Source organism: Macrobrachium rosenbergii, chromosome 41 (assembly GCF_040412425.1).
Source record: "Macrobrachium rosenbergii isolate ZJJX-2024 chromosome 41, ASM4041242v1, whole genome shotgun sequence".
Taxonomy (NCBI): domain Eukaryota; kingdom Metazoa; phylum Arthropoda; class Malacostraca; order Decapoda; family Palaemonidae; genus Macrobrachium; species Macrobrachium rosenbergii.
The window spans coordinates 49036776-49057101 of record NC_089781.1 but is presented as its reverse complement, the minus strand read 5'-3'; the positions used below and the strand labels follow the sequence as shown (position 1 = coordinate 49057101).

General features: G+C 43.2%; 1 protein-coding gene across 6 annotated transcripts in view; it reads left to right on the top strand.

Moving 5' to 3' along the window:
* The window catches only part of Rad9 (cell cycle checkpoint control protein Rad9), an 822739-nt gene that overhangs the window by 286408 nt on the left and 516005 nt on the right, over window positions 1-20326 (top strand). For all 6 annotated transcript variants that reach the window (XM_067084341.1, XM_067084343.1, XM_067084339.1 and 3 more), the window contains one exon: window positions 17604-17755. In XM_067084341.1, coding sequence (XP_066940442.1) covers window positions 17604-17755 — 152 coding nt within the window. The remainder of the gene's footprint in view (window positions 1-17603; window positions 17756-20326) is intronic.

Sequence of the window (20326 nt, the reverse complement as noted above, 5' to 3'; positions counted from 1 at the left end):
ACAAAAACTGTTGTTAATAATATTTGAAAACAAGCCTGATTATTACAGTAAATTAATAATAGTATTAAAAATAAGCCGAATACTGTATGTCTGTTATCATAAAATTAAGAAAAGTTTCCTAAGTTATGTTGACACTCGGCAGCTTGTGGCATGAGTGGATCTAAACAAACCAAAGCGCCATCGTGGTGGCGTATCCTGGTAGTAATTGCATAAACGTTATTTACGTTCAGTCACATGAATGCCTCTTTCATACTTCTCAGTAATCTCCTTCTTAAGTTCTATTGTAGTTCTTACTGTCTTTCTCTTCTGCTTGTCAGCAACGGCTGTCTTGGGATCTATGATTAGATGAAAATTCAGTGCAGAAAGCCGAAAAAATGATGATATACCTGTACAAGTGTGTACTTCTCCAAATAACAGCAGCAGTGTGTGTGGGCTTTAAACGCTTTTGAATACTTGTGAGAAGAACACAGCCAGCAATGCCAACTAGCGGCGGCTGACCAAAACACTTTTGTTTACAAACATCATATGATTCATCGGGTCGGATTCCGGTTTGTTGTTTGAGCTCCGACGCAAAATTTACTCAACATTTCATGTTGAAATCCGATTATGTAGAGTTCTGGTACGGTCGAGGACTGGGGTTCTACTGTGTATACTTAGTACATACATGAAAATGCTATATCCCATGGACGTAAACATACGTACCCTGCTATTCTTGTTGTCTCATGTATTTTAGATATGCTCTCCTTACTACCTGTAGTACTACGTATCATCCTAAAACACTTTATGTACATAATATTTAAAAATCATCATGCACCAAAACATTTAATAAAATGTACAGTACTGTATGTGCAGAATATCAATGTTAGTATACATATGCGCAATAGTACCATGTATATACCCTAGCGGCAAATGACCCAATATAACTCAGTTCATTGCTATATCTCGTTTGTGCATTTTTTGCATGTACAGTACTACTGACTAAGAACATTTTTAAATTGTGCATTAAGATGTCCTCTAAACGCTCTGCTTCTGCTAAGGCTCCTGGCAAAGAGCCCAAGTGCCAGAGGACGTTACTGTTAATGACTGATGAGGAGAAAGTAGACATGATTGTTGTCATGTTAAGAGAGGGCAAAATTAACAGAGAAGTAGCAGCCCATTACGGCGTGACACTGGGCTTGGTTGCCTGCATTGAGCACGAGTGTGAACAAGGTAAAATACTTGGGGAGGCCATTCTTGGAGAAGAACTCATCGCCCTCTTTACCATCCCACCAACGGACCAGGATATTGAACAATTTCATGGCCTGTACAAATTTATTAAGAAGTCAGGCAGCTGCAGATGATGATAAAAGCATTGAATAACAATGAAGAAAGGGCCACAGATATTTTCATTACCATTAATGAGATCATGCAGTTCTACCATACCACCTTCGTTGCCATGTTCAAATACCTTAACATGACAGCGCCTCCCGAAGAAGGCAAAGAGGCGCCCTCAGAAAAGATGTAACTCCTTTGCTTTGCTGTGCAGTCATATCTTTGTCATTCATCGTACTGCACAGCTAATTCATCATCATCATCTGCAATCAACATTCATCACCGGTGGGTACCCATGTGATTTAATCTTATTTATTATATATTGCAGGTAACCAGTGTAGTATTACGTATTATTGTTATGTAGTTTAATGTTATTTAATATTACTATAATTATTTAATTTTATTACTATTATGTACTGTAGTGTTGTTATTACTTTACATTATTATTTAATGTTATTATACAATAAATAATATGAAAATACAGAATAGTGCTTTACGAAAAAGACAAAAAATCTGCATCCGCAAATAGGCAGGTTTCCTGTGAATATTTTTATAGATATGTTCCACAGAAAACCCATGAATGGGCGAGTTTTCCCGCGAATAATTTTTAGATAGGTTCCACAGAACAGAAAATCCTGTGAATAGCTGAGTCTGTAGATCAGTGTTTCTCAAACCTTTTCACCTGAGGGCGCACCTACGAAAAACCAAACCTTTGGGGGCGCATCTTTGATTTTAATATGGAAAAATTAGTCATGAAATTTGAAAATAATAAAATGATAAAGACGTACCTGAAAAGGGATTTTGACAAAGGAAAAATCTATTTCTGAGGGAGGCCCTGTGTCACCCGGTGAAATTCCTATTAAGCACGAATTTCTAGGTGTAGATATTGCTAAATATACCAGAGAAAAAAGCTATCAGGAAATGCTGGGGTTACTACCCCCAGATCGAACATCTATGATGAAATAGACGTCGGTATAGATAAGGGTTAGTGATTGTTGTCACTGCCACAGGACTGCACTCTGTAGACATCCCAATGACAAAACCCCGGAACGTGAGGAGCCGATCTAACACCCGCACTCACCTGCCCGCCAACCGACGACCCCAGCGCCATCTGTACTCATTCCAGGCTAGCACCCCCCACAAGCTTGGTATCCCTACTCGGGGAGGGAAATCTAGACCCTGGGAGGGTCACCGGGTGACACAGGGCCTCTCTCAGAAATAGATTTTTCCTTTGTCAAAATCCCTTTTCTGAGCTCGTCCCTGTGTCAGCCGGTGAAATCATGACAGAGAATCATACTAAGCTTTGGTGAAAGTCTAAAAGGAGCGAATAGTTAGGTGGACATGTATAAAAACACTATTACTGAAAATAGTTTTAATTATCCCTCAAAACATGATTAAATACCAAAGGTATAGGCAGATAAACTGAGTTATAACTAGGGATACAATTAATATCACAGTAAAGGACATGAGAAACAACTATGTACATAAATAATACTATAATGGGTAGGTACTAAAACTAAATAAACGACAGAAAATTTATAAAGGTACCTCGGCTTAAAACTAAATTACAGTAAACACAACATGCCGCAAACTTAAAAACTAACACATAAAATTGTACATCATAATATGAGGAGCCAGGCTGTGAAGCATGTCTGGTCCAGGAGAAAATGGCAGGGCAAGTAAATGAGGCAGGTGGGGGGGGGGAGAGGATAGGGATTAAAGGTTAATTTAAGGTGGAGGGACAATGCTCCCTACAGCCACCACAGGGAACTTCAGAGCTTCCAGTGATTTCAGATAGTGGCGTTTGAACACTGATGGAGATTTCCAGCCCGTATACTTCTTAAGCTCATCAAAATTCATAGTATGAAAATAATTAGTGGAGGTAGCCACTGCTCGGATATCATGAACCTTAGGGACTGAATCCGGATTAGCTTGCTTAATGAAGTACAGAATTTGTTGTCTGATAGCCTTTAAAGAAAGCATTCCTCCTTTTTCCCTGATAAAAAGAGGACCAGACAAACACTGAGAAGTTCTCCGTAAATAGGCCCTCAAGGTAGCGACTGGGCATAAAGACAGGTCTTGTGGAAAAGGAACAACCTTCCAGGGGGACCACCTATCCTGAGGGTCTTCATTTTTTGCTAAGAACCTTTGATCTGGGGAAAGCAGAACTTCTGACGGGAGAAAATCCACATGCTTCGCACCTCTAGAGAGAGCAGACAGTTCTGATATTCTGGCACCTGAAGCTAGACTAATTAGGAACAAAGTCTTCCTTAACAGATTCAAATAAGAACATTGATCGTTATTAGTTTCTGAGGCTAATTTTAGAACATCGTTAAGAAACCAGGAAACCGTATGTGGACGGGTCGCTGGTCTCAAACGAGCGCATGCTCTGGGAATGGATGAAAAATATGAATCTGTTAAATCAATCTTAAAGCCATGCAAAAACACCTTTTTCAAAGCTGATTTCACTGTGGTAATGGTGGCTGGAGCCAGACCTTTTTCAAACAGTGATCTAAAGAATGATATTGCCAAATTGGTGGTCATGACTTGAGCTTCAGATTCCTTCAAAAAGATGCTAACTTTTTAACTGCTGAATCGTACTGTGAGGGTAGAATCTCTTTTATCTGATTCCAGAAACAGAGTATTAACGGGATCAATATCCGCACCTCTCTGAGCGGCAAATTTCATAAAGTCCATAAAGCCAGGGCATTCAGAATTCTTGAGGAAGCTGACACAGTCCGTGTTTGCACTACTTGAGTCAGCTGTGGCTTGGGTATTTGATGACACCGTAGTTTGAGCTCCAGAAGAAGAGGGAACCAATTGCTCTTCGGCCAGTTGGGAGCTACCAGGGCCACTTGACCTTTGAATGACCTGAGCTTGTGCAACACCTTCATCAGCAGGTTTATTGGCGGGAATAGATAGATTTTCTGCCATTTGTTCCAGTCCACTGACATTGCGTCCGTAGCGTGAGCTCGAGGATCCAGGTTGGGAGCAACATAACAGGGGAGTTTGTGATTGCTCTCCGTGGCAAACAAGTCCACCTGAAGGCCCGGAACCTGACGGCATATCCATCTGAAAGAAGCCAGGTCCAGGGACCATTCTGACTCCAGCGGAGTTGCCCTGGACAGGGAGTCTGCAATGACATTCCGGACTCCTGCTAGATGGGTAGCTGATAGGTGCCAGCCGTGCTTCTCCGCCAGGGAGAAAATGGCTATCATCACTTGGTTTATCTGACTCGATTTGGAACCCCCTCTGTTTATGCAATGTACCACTACTGCGCTGTCCAGCACCAGCCTGATATGAATCTGGTTGGTGGGGCAAAGTTTTTTCAGAGTTAGAAACACTGCCATTGCTTCCAAAATGTTTATGTGGAACTGACGGAACAGTGTGGACCATGTACCCTGTGCCTTTTCTTTTGGTGAGTACCCTCCCCAGCCGCTTAACGAAGCGTCTGTGTGGATTATTAGAGCTGGGGAAGGGAATTGAAGGGGAACTGACTTCGAAAGACCCTTGACTGTGGACCTCGGCCGGAGTCTTTTCCTCAGCACCGGAGGAATTAAAGATACCTTGTCCCTGAGCTTGACATTGGCTCGTCTCCGCCACACTCTGTTTATGTCTTTCAGTTTTGCTTTTAGGAGCCGGTCTGTTACGGATGTGAACTGAAGAGAACCCAGGATTCTTTCTTGCGTTCTGCGAGAGGCTTTCCTGCCTTTGCGGAATTGCCTGGTGGCTTTGGCTACTTCTCTCCGTTTGGCTGGCGGAATAGACAGCTTGTGCGAGACCAGATCCCATTGGATACCCAGCCACTGAAATCGAGCCTCCGGAGTTAGGCGGGACTTCGCCCTGTTTATCTGAAAGCCTAGGAATTCCAGAAACTCAATCACCATGGCCGTAGCTCTCAGGCACTCCCCAGCGTTGGATGCCCAAATTATCCAATCGTCCAGGTACGCGGCCAGCGATATCCCCCAGGACCGTAACTGCTGCACTACCGTGTCCGCCAGCTTCGTGAAAATTCTGGGTGCTATGTTGAGCCTGAATGGCATGACCCTGAACGAGTAGGCTTGTTTCCCCAGTCTGAAACCTAGGAAGGGAGAGAAGTTCCGCGCAATCGGGACGTGATAATATGTGTCTGAAAGATCTATAGAGGTGGTGACGGCTCCACGAGGAGGTAGAGTCCGCACCTGCGCGATTGTAAGCATGCGAAATTTGTCGCATTGTATGTAAAGATTGAGACGCGATAGATCCAAGATTACCCTTTGTTGACTGGAGTCTTTCTTGGGAACACTGAACAGCCTGCCTTGAAATTTCAGGTGTCTCACTTTCTTTATGGCCCTCTTTTGGAGTAATTCCGCCGCAAAGTCCCGCAGAGCTTTGGAAGACGGTTGATGAAATCTGATCAGAGGGGGAGGGCCCTTGATCCAACTCCACCCCAAACCTTTGGAGACTATACTGTGGGCCCACGGACTGAAGGTCCACTGGTCCCTGAACAGGTGAAGTCTGCCGCCCACCTGATTGGTCTCACTGGGAAGGTGAAGGCTTGCCTCCTCTACCTCGGCCTCCTCTCCCCCGGGAGAGGGATCGCAAGGCAGCCTTGCCTCTGAAGGAGGCCCTTGCTCTACTCCCCCTTGCGCCCTTGTAAAGGCCTCGAAACGACCCCTGGCCCTCATAGGAGGGGTTATATACAGGAGACGTCACGAAGGTAGGCGTGGCAAGGGAGTGCTGAGCTTATAGAGGGATGAAGAAATTTGTTTTTATTTAGCATTTCCCAACATTTTGTGAGAGAGAGAGAGAGAGAGAGAGAGAGAGAGAGAGAGAGAGAGAGAGAGAGAGAGAGAGAGAGAGAGAGAGAGAGAGTGTAATTGTCATTGTGAGTGGTTGGTTGTTGGAGTTGGTTTTACGGCTCTCTCTCTGTCTGTCGGTCTGTCGGGAGTTTTTCGTTTTTGGGAGGTCTTGGGCAGTTGAGGTCCAACCTTGAAAGTGAACGGGAGTTTGTCTGGCTTTTGTTTTGGATACCGGTACCGATATTGATGGTGCATGTGTCTCTTTTTGTTCGTTCGTTGTTGGTGGAGGGTTTGTTGGAAATTTTGTTTTGTGGTTTCTGTGTGCTGTGATTGGCGACCGTGGACCTCTACCCATCTCCAGCAACCGAAGATCAGGGTGAGTGTTGTTTGTTTGTGGGTTAAAATTCCGCCACATAATATTTGGCGCCCAACGTGGGGCAGCTGGTATTGCAGCTGCAAGTGAGATTGGTGGCTGGTAGTGTGACTGAAGAGAAGGATGGAAGAGGAACTGGTGAGGTTGAGAGAGGAGAATACGTGGTTGAGGGGTGAGAATGAGAGATTGAGGAGTCAGTTGGAGGAGATGGGGGGAATGCTAAGAAGTGCGAAAGAAGAAATGAAAGGGGAGATGAAAGAGTCAGAAGAGAGAATGGAAGAGAGGATGGATAAAAAGTTGGAGGGAATGATGAAAGGTGTGGAAGAAATGATGAAAGGTATGTTCAAAGGTGTTTTTGGAGAAGGGGCTGTTGGAGGCAGGTTCTCTGGAACGTGTGAAGGGGCAAGAGAGAAAGAAAAGGAGGGAGAAGTGAATGGGCGTGAGTGATGAAAGTGATATGGGAATAGGAAGTAAGAAACGAGGGAATGAGAGGCAGGGTAAGGAAAAGGGAATGAAAAGCAAGGGAAGGAACAGAGGGAAAGTAAGGATAAGTCAGGGGAAGAAAAAGGGAAGAAGGGAAAGGAAAGGAAACTGGTAAGAAGGGTAAGGAAGTGGGAAAGGCAGGAAAGAAGGGAGAGAGGGTGAAGGCAGTAGTGATAGTGAGGTGGACGGAGGTGAGTGGATAAAAGTGGATAAAAAGAGGGGAAGAAGAGTGTAATGAGTAAGATGAATGTAAGTCGGAAGTGGACTCTTTGTATTCGGAAGAGGGTATGAAAGGACAGAGCGAAAGTAGCGAAAGTGAGAGTGAAAGTGAGAAAGAAGTGAGAAAGGCTATGTATGTGAGGGAGGTACCGGTGTGAAAAGTATAATGAGTATGGAAGTAGGGATGTGCATGATTTCTTTAGGGAGTATGAAAGGTTTTGTCAGGATAAGTATGGGGAAAGTAAGAGAGTGTGGGTAATGAGAATTAGGAGAGTATTTGACTGGGTTTTACTTGATATGTATAGGGTTATTATGAGTGTGGGGATGTTGAGTATGACAAGGTGAAAGCTAGACTAGTTGAGCAAGCGAGGCGTATGAAAGCGAGTGTTAAGTATAAGAGGAAGAATGAATTTGATGAGGCAAGAATGAAAGCTGGGGAAACCTTGTCACTGTATGCTTGTAGGCTGAGACGTTGGCAAGGAAGAAGTTTGGGGATGATGGGATAGATGAATGTAAGGAGTTAGTACGGAAGTTGTTAGGGACAGTGCCAGATGGAGTTAGAGAATTTGTGAACTTGAAGCGGAAGGAGAAGAAAAGATGGACGAATGAAAGGTTGACTTGGGGAGAAATTTTGGAAATTGTAGAAGATTATGAGCTTGACAGGGTTATAAAAGAGAGCAGAAGTGTAAGTGTAAGGGCTGGGGTAGATGAGAGAGTACCAGAGTTTGGAAGCTTTAGGGATGCAGTGTTGAGGGGCCCAATGAGAATGGCCGATAGTGTAATAGATAGGAGTGTAAGAGCAAGTAATGTGGAGGTGCCAGTGAGGATGAATGATGGGTTTGTAAGGGAACAACGGGTTGGACGGGTTAGGGATAGTAGTGTACAAAGGGGAAGGTCGGTGAGTGGAAGTCGAGCGAAGTGTTTTAGATGTGGAAAGGAAGGACATACAAAGAATGAGTGTAGGTGGGCTTTAGGAGCGTGTTTGGTGTGGGCAATCGGGACATTTGGTAAGGGAGTGTACGAAAGATAGGGGTTAAATGCTACAGGTGCGGACAGGTGGGTCATATTGCTAATGGTTGTAGGGGTACCCAGTGAATGTAATATGTGGCAACTGTGGTAAGAATGGGCATTATGCGAGAATGTGTTCAGAACCGAGAGCGAAGTGTGTCGAATGTGGAATGGAAGGGCATGTATCAAGTGTATGTAGACGAAAGAGGGTGACTGTGACAGCGAATTCGGGAAACTGAGTGTGAAGGGGGTTCAAATGGGTGGATCCTCCAGGATGCAAGCGGTGCGTGTGATGCATGTACGTGAGGGGTTGTTGCATGAGGGAGGTTTTGCTGGAAAGACTGACGAGTGCATGAAGCAATTTGTTTAGATAGAGTATGGCAGAAAACGTAAGAAAGGGAAGAATGTAAGTGAACGGAATGATCGTAAGTTGTGTGATAGGGTGTGAGTGCCAAAGTGAAAATGAGTGATAAAGCGTGTAATACGGATGAATGGGATGGTATGGATAGAACGTATAGCATATGCGGGTTTGATATAACTGAGTTGACTGAACGTGTAGGGGTTGGTGAACGGTTGGAGGTGAGCGAGTGTAAGAGTAAGAGAGCGTAGCAGTGATAGACGCAGTGATTGAAAGCATGAATGAATCGTTGCAAGAATTGGAAAGGTCAATGAGGGAATGGGATGGGTTAGTTGAAGAATTGGGGAGGTATTTGGGAATGAGTTAGAGGGTATAGATGAGATTGTGGATGAAATTGAGAGTGGTAATAGTGAAGAAGATAGCGTGAATCTGAGAGAGAATGGAGGAGAAGATGTGAGTTTGAATGTTGCTAGAAGAGAGAATGATTCTGAGAGAATGATTGTGTGCCCATGAACGCGATCTAGAGGACCTGCTAGTGAGCATCCGTGGGTGTTGCGTAAGGCGATTTGAAAGGGGTGTGAAAGGTGTTGGTTGGGAAATGCTAAAAGGGGGAGAAATATAGAGGATGAAGAAATTTGTTTTATTTAGCATTTCCCAACGTTTTGTGAGAGAGAGAGAGAGAGAGAGAGAGAGAGAGAGAGAGAGTGTGTAATTGTCATTGTGAGTGGTTCGGTTGTTGGAGTTGGTTTTACGGCTCTCTCTCTGTCTGTCGGTCTGTCGGGAGTTTTTCGTTTTTTGGGGAGGTCTTGGGCAGTTGAGGTCCAACCTTGAAAGTGAACGGGGAGTTTGTCTGGCTTTTGTTTTGGATACCGGTACCGATATTGATGGTGCATGTGTCTCTTTTTTTTTCGTTCGTTGTTGGTGGAGGGTTTGTTGGAAATTTTGTTTTGTGGTTTCTGTGTGCTGTGATTGGCGACCGTGGACCTCTACCCATCTCCAGCAACCGAAGATCAGGGTGAGTGTTGTTTGTTTGTGGGTTAAAATTCCGCCACAAGCTGGCTGCACCAGCATGAACTGTTGAGGCTGGGCCTTCGAGGTAGAAGGCTGGCCAACTGACGAGACAGGTACAGCCTGGACAATGGTCTGTTGGTGTTGTCTTCTGTGCCTCCTGTATCTCTTTCCTGGCCTGATTTGGGGCCCGGCGGACTCGAGGGCTTTCCTTTTGAAAGCAGGAATACCCCAGCGGGAGCGCAGACTTTGATTAGCCCTGGTTGCCTCAGCCAGGACATTGCTGACCTCTCCTTCGGGGAAGATACTAGCCCCCCAGAAGGAGCTTTTCATGAGCTTGTTAGGCTCATGTCTTATGGTAGCGTCTGCGAAGATGTATTTACGGCAGTTCATCCGCGCTACCATGAAGTCAAACAGGTCTGACTGAGCCGGAGCTGAGGCGACGGTTTACCCTCCGTGCATGCTTGGGCGGTCGCAAGAGCCACCTTAGTCTTGCAAGGGGTTGGGATTTTATCCCCCAACGAGAACATTGTGAAGTTGCCCTTGAAGGGGGTCAACCGTGTTCTCCCCTGCCACTCATTAAATGTGCGCAGCAATGCAGACTGCGCCTGGTCCCTTGGGAAGATAACTGTCTCCTTCGGGACCTTATCCGTCCGTACCCAAGCTTCCTCCGTCAACCTGGCGAAGCCTGGGTAGGGGGGCAGCAGGTCAGGAGGAAAGAATTCCAACTCCTGAAGCCTGCGTGTGCCTAGACCTTCGATCGTCAGGGTATCTTCATGGCGGGGAGCATGAAGGGCCAAACGCCAGGGATTTCCCTTGTCAAATGGAGGGAGGGCGGAGGCATCCGGAATGGGGTAATGTACTGCTGAACCACCGGAGCGCATGAACCCGGAGAGCATACTCTCCTGGCTCTGCAACCTCTCCGTAAGCTTGTTAAGCTTAGCATCCACCTCCGAGGTAAACTTCTGCAGAAGTATACCGGCAAACTCCTCCGGGTCAAAGGCAGGTTGGCGAGGAGGGCTAGCCTTAGCTGCCCTCGAACTCGCTCCCTTAGCAGAGGGAGTGGCCTTGAATGTGAAAGCCACCGGACTAGTATCCCGTGGCTTCACCGGAGGGAAAGGGGTTGCTTTGCGGGAGGTCGCGGACTTATAGCCCTTCGCCTTCCAAGACTTCTTCAACTTGGGGACAGTGGATTGCGCCCTGTCCTCCAAGTAAGAAGATTTTTGAAAGCCCTGAAAAGAAGCGGTGGATGAAGGGGAATCAAAAAGGGAGGCTGCCCCTACTGCCTCACTTACCTCCCTACCTACCTCTTGGTCCTGTTCGGTGTTCGTTGGTTCCAGGTCAAGGTTTATGGCCGCCACTTCCTCCGACCACTCCACGTACAAATTTACGTCCTGGGGAGGCTGGGTTTCTACCCGGATCTGCTCGATGAGAGGAGCGGCGACTGCAGATGGAACAGCCGCTGAGATCCGGGCGCCGGGGTAAAGCAGGCTCCGGATGTTCTCATCTAGAATGTACGGCTTCCCCGACGGAACGTTCCTGCCAAAACCAGCCACCCAGGCTCGAAGGGAACCCAAGGCGTCGTTGCGGGAAGCTTGGTCGGCCTGGAAGAGAGCAGGGACTTGATAACCTAGCGCTCGGTGAAGAGATATATATAAGCAATATATCAAGAACATAACATACTTGAAACAATTGAGGCAACCAGGTAAACTAAAGGCAGTAACTATAGGCTTACCGACTCGTCCTGGACAAGCTCGTAGAGAGCGAAGCAAACCTCACAACCGTCCGGGTGCCATACGACGAGATCGTCGATCCGCACTGCACAGCCCGAATGAGAACGGCAGACCACGTGCCCATAGGGCTGGTGCAGCACAGCAGTGCACCCGGGCTCCTCACAACGTCCTGTCTGTAAGTGGGAGAAGGTATATGAACACACTAAAGGTATATGAACACACTAATTTAAGGCGCGCCGGAGCAGAACCGGCGGAGATAGGGCCCTTAAACAACAGCAGGTAATGGAGCATGCTAATTAATTTATACCGAACCCGCTGGAGCATTCCGGCAGGACGATAAATCAGAGCAAAACATGACACACACTAAATTAAGGAGCGCCGGAGATAGTTCGACGGAGCAGGAACTCAACCTAGGATCATGCAACTCTTAATTGTAAAATCAACTTAAAGTATAATTACTGCCGGAGTCCGGCAGCAAGTATTAATTTATATCGGACCAGCCGGAGCATTCCGGCGGGACGATAAACCAGAGCAAAACATGACACACATTAAATCAAGGAACTCCGGAGATAGTTCGACGGAGTAGGACCTTAACTAGGATCATGCAACTCTTAATTGTAAAATCAACTTAAAGTAAAATTACTGCCGGAGACCGGTAGTAAATTGTTAACAACATAGGATAGCAGTACACTGCTGGTCAAAGTGCTCCGGCACAGACCCTTCCGAGATCCTGTGCCTCCGTCACTTGGTTACAGCGGGGAGGGCAGGGTAAATCATTACCTCCAGTTAGTATACAGCTAGAGAACTAGGTGTGACTAAGGCCAACCTACTGAAAACCAAAACCACCGGAGTGGTAACAGGTAAGAAGGCAACGGGAGGGCCGGGGACGGCGGAGCGGAACCAGCTAGGAAATGTTTGAACCCTGAGGGTGATCGAAGTTCAGCCCGACCCGGAGGAGAGCGAACCAACGAAACACTAGCCGGCGGTTGACACCAGAACGGAGGCCAGGAGGGTGGGTGACTCTCAACTGGGAACGGACTAGTCCCCCACGGGTGACGATCGAAGAGACCGACGTCCCACACGCGGGGAGATGACACACCACTGGCAAAGTCAGGGAGGCAGTACTTAGAATGGTGGAATCGAGAGTTATGTTCAAGTGGACGGGGGACCCCCTATACACTGACTAAAACTCCCCATGGGGCATCGACACAGACGATCGACTTCCCTGCGCGCAGGGGAGACTCATGACACTCACCAAAAGTACTAGGGGAGGATAGGACAACAACACTAGTCTATAGCAACGCCAAACTCTCACCCTCCTCTGAAGGCACAGCCCAGACAGTAAAAGGGAGGAGAGAGAGGAGAGGAAGAGGGGTGGAAGGGAGAGAAATTCCCGTAACGTAGTCCAACCAACAACCGACCCATAGGGTAGAAGGGCAATGCATAAAGAAGATCCCCCGTTTTATTTTTCCTTCTCTCCCTCATTAGAGGGAGGAGGGGATGGGGGCTTCAGATGCCCTAGCGAACCCGAAAACGGACGGTAAGGCGGATGGAACAACAAACGGGAACTCCCTTGATCAGCCTATCCCTCCCTCCCCTGCTCAAGCGACACAGTCGGGAGAGATGGGAGCTAAGACAATGCCAAAGCCTAACCTGAATAGCCTAACCCACCGATTGGAGCGAGAGGGCTAGGCTAGGATCAATTTCTGATAAGTACCGCTAAAGTTAAACAATAACTACATAAGTACACGTAATATGATCGAATATACAAAAATATAAGAACTTGTGCTAAGCGTATAGCCTAACCGAGCGAGGCAAGCAGGAGGTAGGCAGCCAACTGGCTGCACCTGACACCGAGCCCGGACCACAATAAATCTGAATTATCCATGTCATCCATTACACTACAAATCAGAGAAACTGACAAAAGAAAGCACCACCTTGGAGAGGGAATCTATCCGCGTGAGAGCCTGGTATCAGCTATGAATTAACTGTAAGAACCAAGATAAGGGGAGGAAGCCTCCGTGAGGAATGACGCTAATCAAGGTACCAGGAACTGCCCGACATAGATATACACCTCCAAAAGGAACTTCTTGAAGGGGAATTACGAAACATGAATAAAATTGTAAACGACCGAGAGAAACCCCTGCAGAAACAAGCTGTAAGGGTGTACCTCAAGGTCATCATGGCGGAGGTGGCGAACGCCGGGGAGCGTCCAATATATGACCCTGTAAATATTAACTTACGGGCCAATAAAAGCCTCACTGATAATAAAACCCCACAAGAAGATGGTACTTAACTTCATAACGGTGAAATTGCTTGAAGACATGATGAAATTCAAGGAAAATTGGGACAAAAGCCAGCACAAGAAAAAGACCTAGAAGGAAAAACGTGCTAGTATGGAATGAGTACAGATGGCGCTGGGGTTGTCGGTTGGCGGGCAGGTGAGTGCGGGCGTTAGATCGGCTCCTCACGTTCCGGGGTTTTGTCATTGGGAAGTCTACAGAGTGCAGTCCTGTGGCAGTGACAACAATCACTCACCCTTATCTATACCGACGTCTATTTCATAATAGATGTTCGATCTGGGGGTAGTAACCCCAGCATTTCCTGATAGCTTTTTTCTCTGGTATATTTAGCAATATCTATACCTAGAAATTCGTGCTTAATAGGAATTTCACCGGGTGACACAGGGACACGCTCAGAAATAACCATTTATTTTTAAGATAGTTTTCATTTAAGCATCTGAATGTGAAACGTGCTTGATGAGATTTCGCAATTTTCTGAATCTTGGCCTTATATGTGATAAACATACTCTCATCTCTTCATCAATGGATTTAGTATTTGATCTATTTTTACATTGTTCACAGAGAGACGATGTGGACAACTGCAGTAAAACAGTCAAAGCTTTCCTAGCTATTGAAGGATATTCTTCTTTGATTGAAATCCAGAACTGACCGATGGGCACCTCCTTCTGCTTGATCTTTAAGCCACGATCAGTAGATGTGGTAGCCAGCTCCTCCTCTTCTGCTAACGAAAATCCAGCGTTATCAGTTGAAATGTCAAAGAAAGGGTTGCGAATCCAATCGTATTGCTCGGTTCAGGTTACCTTCCAGAATTGCTAAGTGATCCCCTATTAAAGGAATTAAATTGTCTGAATGGCCGCCTTGAACCGAAGGAAACATTTCCAAACAGCCTAAACTAGCTTTTCTTTTCCAAACTGCTGGTTATTTCTGGAATGCTTGAATTTTGTCGGTAGATAAGAGAAGGTTTTCATTTCCATTTTGCTGGACACGTTCTTACTATTCAGGTGTTGAAACATTTCGATCAGATATCTCATTTTTGAAGTTCAAAACTCACATTTCAGAAATTAACAAAATTTACTTTTATTTTCTTTCTCAAAAAATGCCAATAGTTCTTGACGAAGTTCAGAGTTATTTACCTCTTGATAGCCATCGAACTTGTGTGTGCAAAAAGTAAGCGTGTGTGTTGTGAATCTATGCTTTCACAAAGTAGCTCAAATATACGAGCTTTTACCATTTCAACAATTTGGTCTTGATCAAAAGCTTCTTTCAATTTAGTACCAAATGTTTCTGCCATCTGGGGCCTCTATGCAAGAAACATTGAGTTGTTATAGTGTTGATATGGAGTTGCCTTACAAACGATGCAAGACTGTCAACAGAACCAGTCGTTGATGGAGCTCCATCAGTACAAACCCCGGCACACGACTTCCATGATAAGTTCCATTTCTCAAAAGAATGATTTAAATTACGAAGCATATCTTCGCTTGCAGTAGTGGTAAGCAGTTCTTTGCAACAAAGATACTGATTTACTATAGTTTCCCCATCAATAAAGCGAATAAAGGCAAGCAACTGCGCTTTGTTGGCTATGTCAGTTGCTTCATCAACTTGGAGTTTATTACAGCAAACATTTTCTTCAATATTGTTGTAATGCGCCTCTGAACACTGTCATTTGATAATGGAATTTTACTTATCTGTTTCTCTACATTGTCTCCTGAAATAGTCTTCACCATCTTCTTACAAGCAGGCAAAATAATAGATTCAGCGAGAGTATTTGACTTCATTTTTACGGCTCTTATTTCCGATATTTCCTAAGAAGCGATTTGAGCTTTCTCAGACACCGTTGCTCTCCCTTTGAAAGCGTTGATCAAGTCATCTTTTGAAATAATTTAAGTACATCTTTTCCTTGAAGATTGCAGTGTGATGTATGAAAATACTTGCTTCATTTACTAAGAAGCATCGACTCGTTTGACATTTTGCATCCACAAACCAAACACAGTGGCTGAGGCTGATTTTCATCTCCAGCCCACGTGAAGGAATCCACAACTTGAACAACTTCTGTCGTGTTTGCGAATGGGTCTGCTCGTATTTTTCTTGGCTGGACGCTTCATGTCACTCGAAATAGTTTCATTATTAGAATCAAGTTTTTCACTGGCGCATTTCTTGTTTAAAAATCTATTCATTGTATGGGTAGTTTATTTTTTTAAATATGTTAAAAAACAATTATAATCCACCGAGTGTCTTGAACGAGAACTTTGAAAAGTAATGTAGCAGCACATGGATGCCTACTCACACTGACCATAATCGCAGAAGACTTTGCATTTATAGGACAAAGAGGTCATTGTCCCGAATTATGAACCACCTTTGAACTGTCATTCACCACATGGTGAAGTTATTAACCTGGATTATGTGTCACCAACCTGGACCACTGTATTTTGGTTTAGTCCTACTTAATTCTATCATCTATTACCAACTGACCTCAGGGGAAATTTGATACCAACTTTGTCCTTTTTGTTTACCATACGGTGAAGTCATTGGCCTTTACCGGTTGTTATTTATGGCTAACATTTCAAAGCTTAGCAGGAGATGGAATTATAGACCATATCTATTTTTGAGAGAGAGGGAGAGAGAGGTGAGTAATGAACCGATTTAAATCCCCAAAGAAAGAAAAAGGGAAAGGATTATCCATTGTTTCTTGAAGATAAAGCCATTAAGGAATTTACTTTCCAGTTCAAAATGTCAAGTGGCGAACACTTGACTCAGACTTAGAAACCACATACTTGATGTCTCTAAAACATATGAAAATCAAAGTTTTAAAATATAAACATATTACATAAATTAAATCTTTTGTTATCTTGGGGCGCACCTGGCTACCTTCCACGGTGCACCAGTGTGCCTGTGCGCACCGGTTGAGAAACGCTGCCGTAGATTGTGAGAACGCGTATAAGGTGGGTTTACTGTAATACCCTTTAGTGAGTTATACACATTCTTTCTGAAATTTTTTGTATTTTACTTTGCAAAATTATAATTACAGCTGATATACTATCTTAAAAGATAAGAATTAAACCAGGGCATTCCCTGAGTATACTTATGGGCAAATATATACGAGATGTACTGGGATGGGGAAATTTAGTATTAAACCAGAGCATTCCTTGAGTACTCTTATGGGCAAATATATACGAGATGTACTGGGATGGGGAAATTTAGTATTAAACCAGAGCATTCCCTGAGTATACTTATGGGCAAATATATACAAGATGTACTGGGATGGGAAATGTAGTACTGTATTAAACCAGAGCATTCCCTGAGCATATTTATGGGCAAATATATACAAGATGTACTGGGATGGGGAAATGTATTAAACCAGAGCATTCTCTGTGTATGCTTATGGGCAAATATATACGAGATGTACTGGGATGGGGAAATGTAGTACATTTTCCTTTGAAATCTCAAGTCTCGCTAATCTCCCTCATACCCTGAGCTGAGGTGTGTGTTGCTACAAGTGTTAACATTTTGCCACAAAATTTGTTCAAATGTGGCATAAAATGACAATAATCATTTGATCAGAACTGGGGATTTTCATATGCAATTATTGGGGATAAAAAAATCCCTCCCATCACTAGGGGGATCAAATTTGCTGTACTGTACAGTATTTAAAATGTAAATAATGAATTGAAGGTTCAACATCAGTAAACTTTTAATTGACATTAAAATGAGTAACCATCAGTCAGTCTTGAAGTGATCCATTTGAATTGGTCCAATAACCAGATGATTCCTGGTACAGGACGAATTATGAAAGAAGCTAAACAGCCATGTTTTATGTATGAACAATCAGATTTTGCAGTTACTGTATTTGGTTGAATCCCTTTGGCATATCCTTTGGAATTTTACAATGTTCTTTTTTTTTGTATTGAAGTTAGATCGTAATATTCTTGTTCAATTTATGTTGTTTATGATGAATTTTCTAGTAGATTCATATTATCAAAATATTTTTAGTAAAATCAGTAAAATCTACTAACTAATTTCCCTCTTTAGGAATATCTTTCAGGACAGTCAATGCTGCACGGTCTGCATTTGTGTGCTTCCATTTTGGGTCGGGATTTTTTTCCTACTATGATGAAGGTTTCAGTGTGCAAAAAGAATGCAGTGTTAGTGAAGAAGCTGTGAAATGCAAAGTAGCTATGAAGGTTAGTTTTTCATTTTGATATACAGTATATGCTAATACAATATTTGAGATACAAGATTTTCCTATTTCCCCAGATGGTTTTTTATTAACCAATATAACTTTCTATTCAAGTGTGAATTTATACAGGTGTTGATATAAAAGTGTGGAATGTTTTAGTTTTCGTGTGTGTGTGTGTGTGTGTATTATTACTATCACAGTATTATTATTCAGAAGATGAACCCTATTCATATGGAACAAGCTCACAGGTGCCATTGACTTGAAATTCAAAATTCCAAAGAATATGAAGTTCATTAGGAAGAAGTAAGAAGAGGTAAAGGGAAATACAGAAAGAAGAGATTTTACTTATTAAAAAAAATAAATTATTAAATTAATAAATAGATAAAAATGTATTAAAATGCAAGGAAAATGGTAGTAATGCATTGCATCTTTGCTTGAACTTCTGAAGTTCCAACTGCATAGCATCCTCTTTTTGTCAGTCTTTCTTAGTTTGACTTACCATCTCACTTTACTTGTTGGTGGTGAGAATGATTTAGGATACCTCTACTCCATATACTGGCTCCCTTTTTGTTATGGGAGTCAGGCTTAAGAGCCAATTTCTGGGGCCTGATTCCTAATGGTCAGCCATTTAATGAAGCAGTTTCCTGTCCTGTTATCCATGTTTTTGCTTCAACTGAATGTCCATGAATTTGATTTCCTTTCACTTTATCATTTCCTCTGCTTTCATATTTCATGATCTTTTTTCTGCCTTGATGTCCAACCTCTGTAACTAGTATGCTTTAGTATAGATGTGGGGCTTTCCCCCAGTTGCTTCCTCTCCCTAGGTACTACTCCTTCCTCCTTCAGGGTGGGGAGGGAATGTGAGCTTGGGAGCCAATAGCTGAGGTCTGATGCCCAATAGCCTGCTGTTTGTGAGGCAGTGTTATTGGGGCACTGTTTAGTACAGCTTCAGAATTTTTTTCCAGTTGCATCTGGAAATCCTTTTACATAATTTACTTTTTTTTTTCTTACTGTCCACCCTATTTTACTCTTTTTCACTCTCTCGATTGTCAAGAATACCACTGCTGAGATTGGAGTTCATTATTGAAGCCAATAGTAGGAGCTTTGGTGGTCTTGTCAATCAACAGACAATGTTTTTACAAGAGAGGGATCAGTATGCAAATTGTATTGATAAATTACAGAGGGACCATCCCTTACTACTGCCACAATGATTCTACTAATGGGCTGGTTCAGGGGATAAGGCTTCGTGTTCTTTCCAGCTTACCTGTCAAAATAATAAGTGGGGAGGTTAATATAATGGTCTTAGTCTTATGAAGTGGTCTTAGACTGCATTGAGGCACCTTTGGGTTATGATAAGGAATTATCATTAGGGAGGCAGTTTCTGCTTGTCCTAGTAGAGCAATGAACTCAATGAAAGTTAATTATGTCTCTTTGAAATTTTCAGATCATCTACAATAATATAAGTAATTTTTGCTATGCTACTATTTTAGACGTTATATATTTTTAAACAAATTTCAAATTAAATGTTGAGCATAAACAAGAAGTTTGTAGGGTCATGCAGAAGCATTTAATAGCAGTTGTGACCTATGAATATACAAGTACAGTAGGTGATTCTGGAGTAAATGGGCTACTGGAAACTTCCAGATGGTATCAGTGTTAACTGGTACAAAATGATGATAACCATATGATTTCTCAAAGATCACAAGCTTATGATGTAGATTGTAGATTTTCAGAAGACATACTTACAAAAGAAGATGGGTACTATACAGAGGGAAGATGTCTCTGGTTTTGGCCCCCATGATGTAGTGCCCCCTAGATGTTGTCAGGGAGTTCTTGAACACCTGGAATTTATTTGTGGTCAAGTTAAGAGACTTACTCAATCTTTTTTTTTTTTTTTAGATTGAATGGTGTGGATTTTTCCACTCTTAGTCAAGTTTTCAGTCTTTATAAGCGATCATGGCCGGAATTTGGTTTTTTATTCAAAGGAACCTGATAGGAGTGTACGAGTATACATCCAATAAAGTTATGACCTCAAGATAATATGACTTGTTATAATGATACCTCAAGGGTGGAAGTACTTGGGGTCAGCCAGTGAAATTCATGAGTGGGTTGTTGTTTATGATAGACCACAGCATTCTGTCCAGTTTTCCCACCAAAATAGTCACAAAATATCATTTAGGATAGGCTATTAACCCTTAAATGCCGAAGCCCTGTTTACAAAAACGTCTCCCGTATGCCGGCGGCCTCCAAGAGGTAGCGCCGAAGCGGAAAAAAAGTTTTTTTCAAAAAATCACAGCGCGCTTAGTTTTTAAGATTAAGAGTTCATTTTTGGCTCCTTTTTTTCTCATTGCCTGAAGTTTAGTATGCAACCATCAGAAATGAAAAAAATATCATTATCATATATAAAAATTGGAATATATGACAAAAAAAAACATATAATTGTATACAAATCGCGCTGTAAGCAAAACGGTTAAAGCTAATGAGTTAATTTTTTTTAGTTGTATTGTACACTAAATTGCGATGATTTTGGTATATAACATATTGTAAAACGATTAAAGCAACACAGAGAAAATAT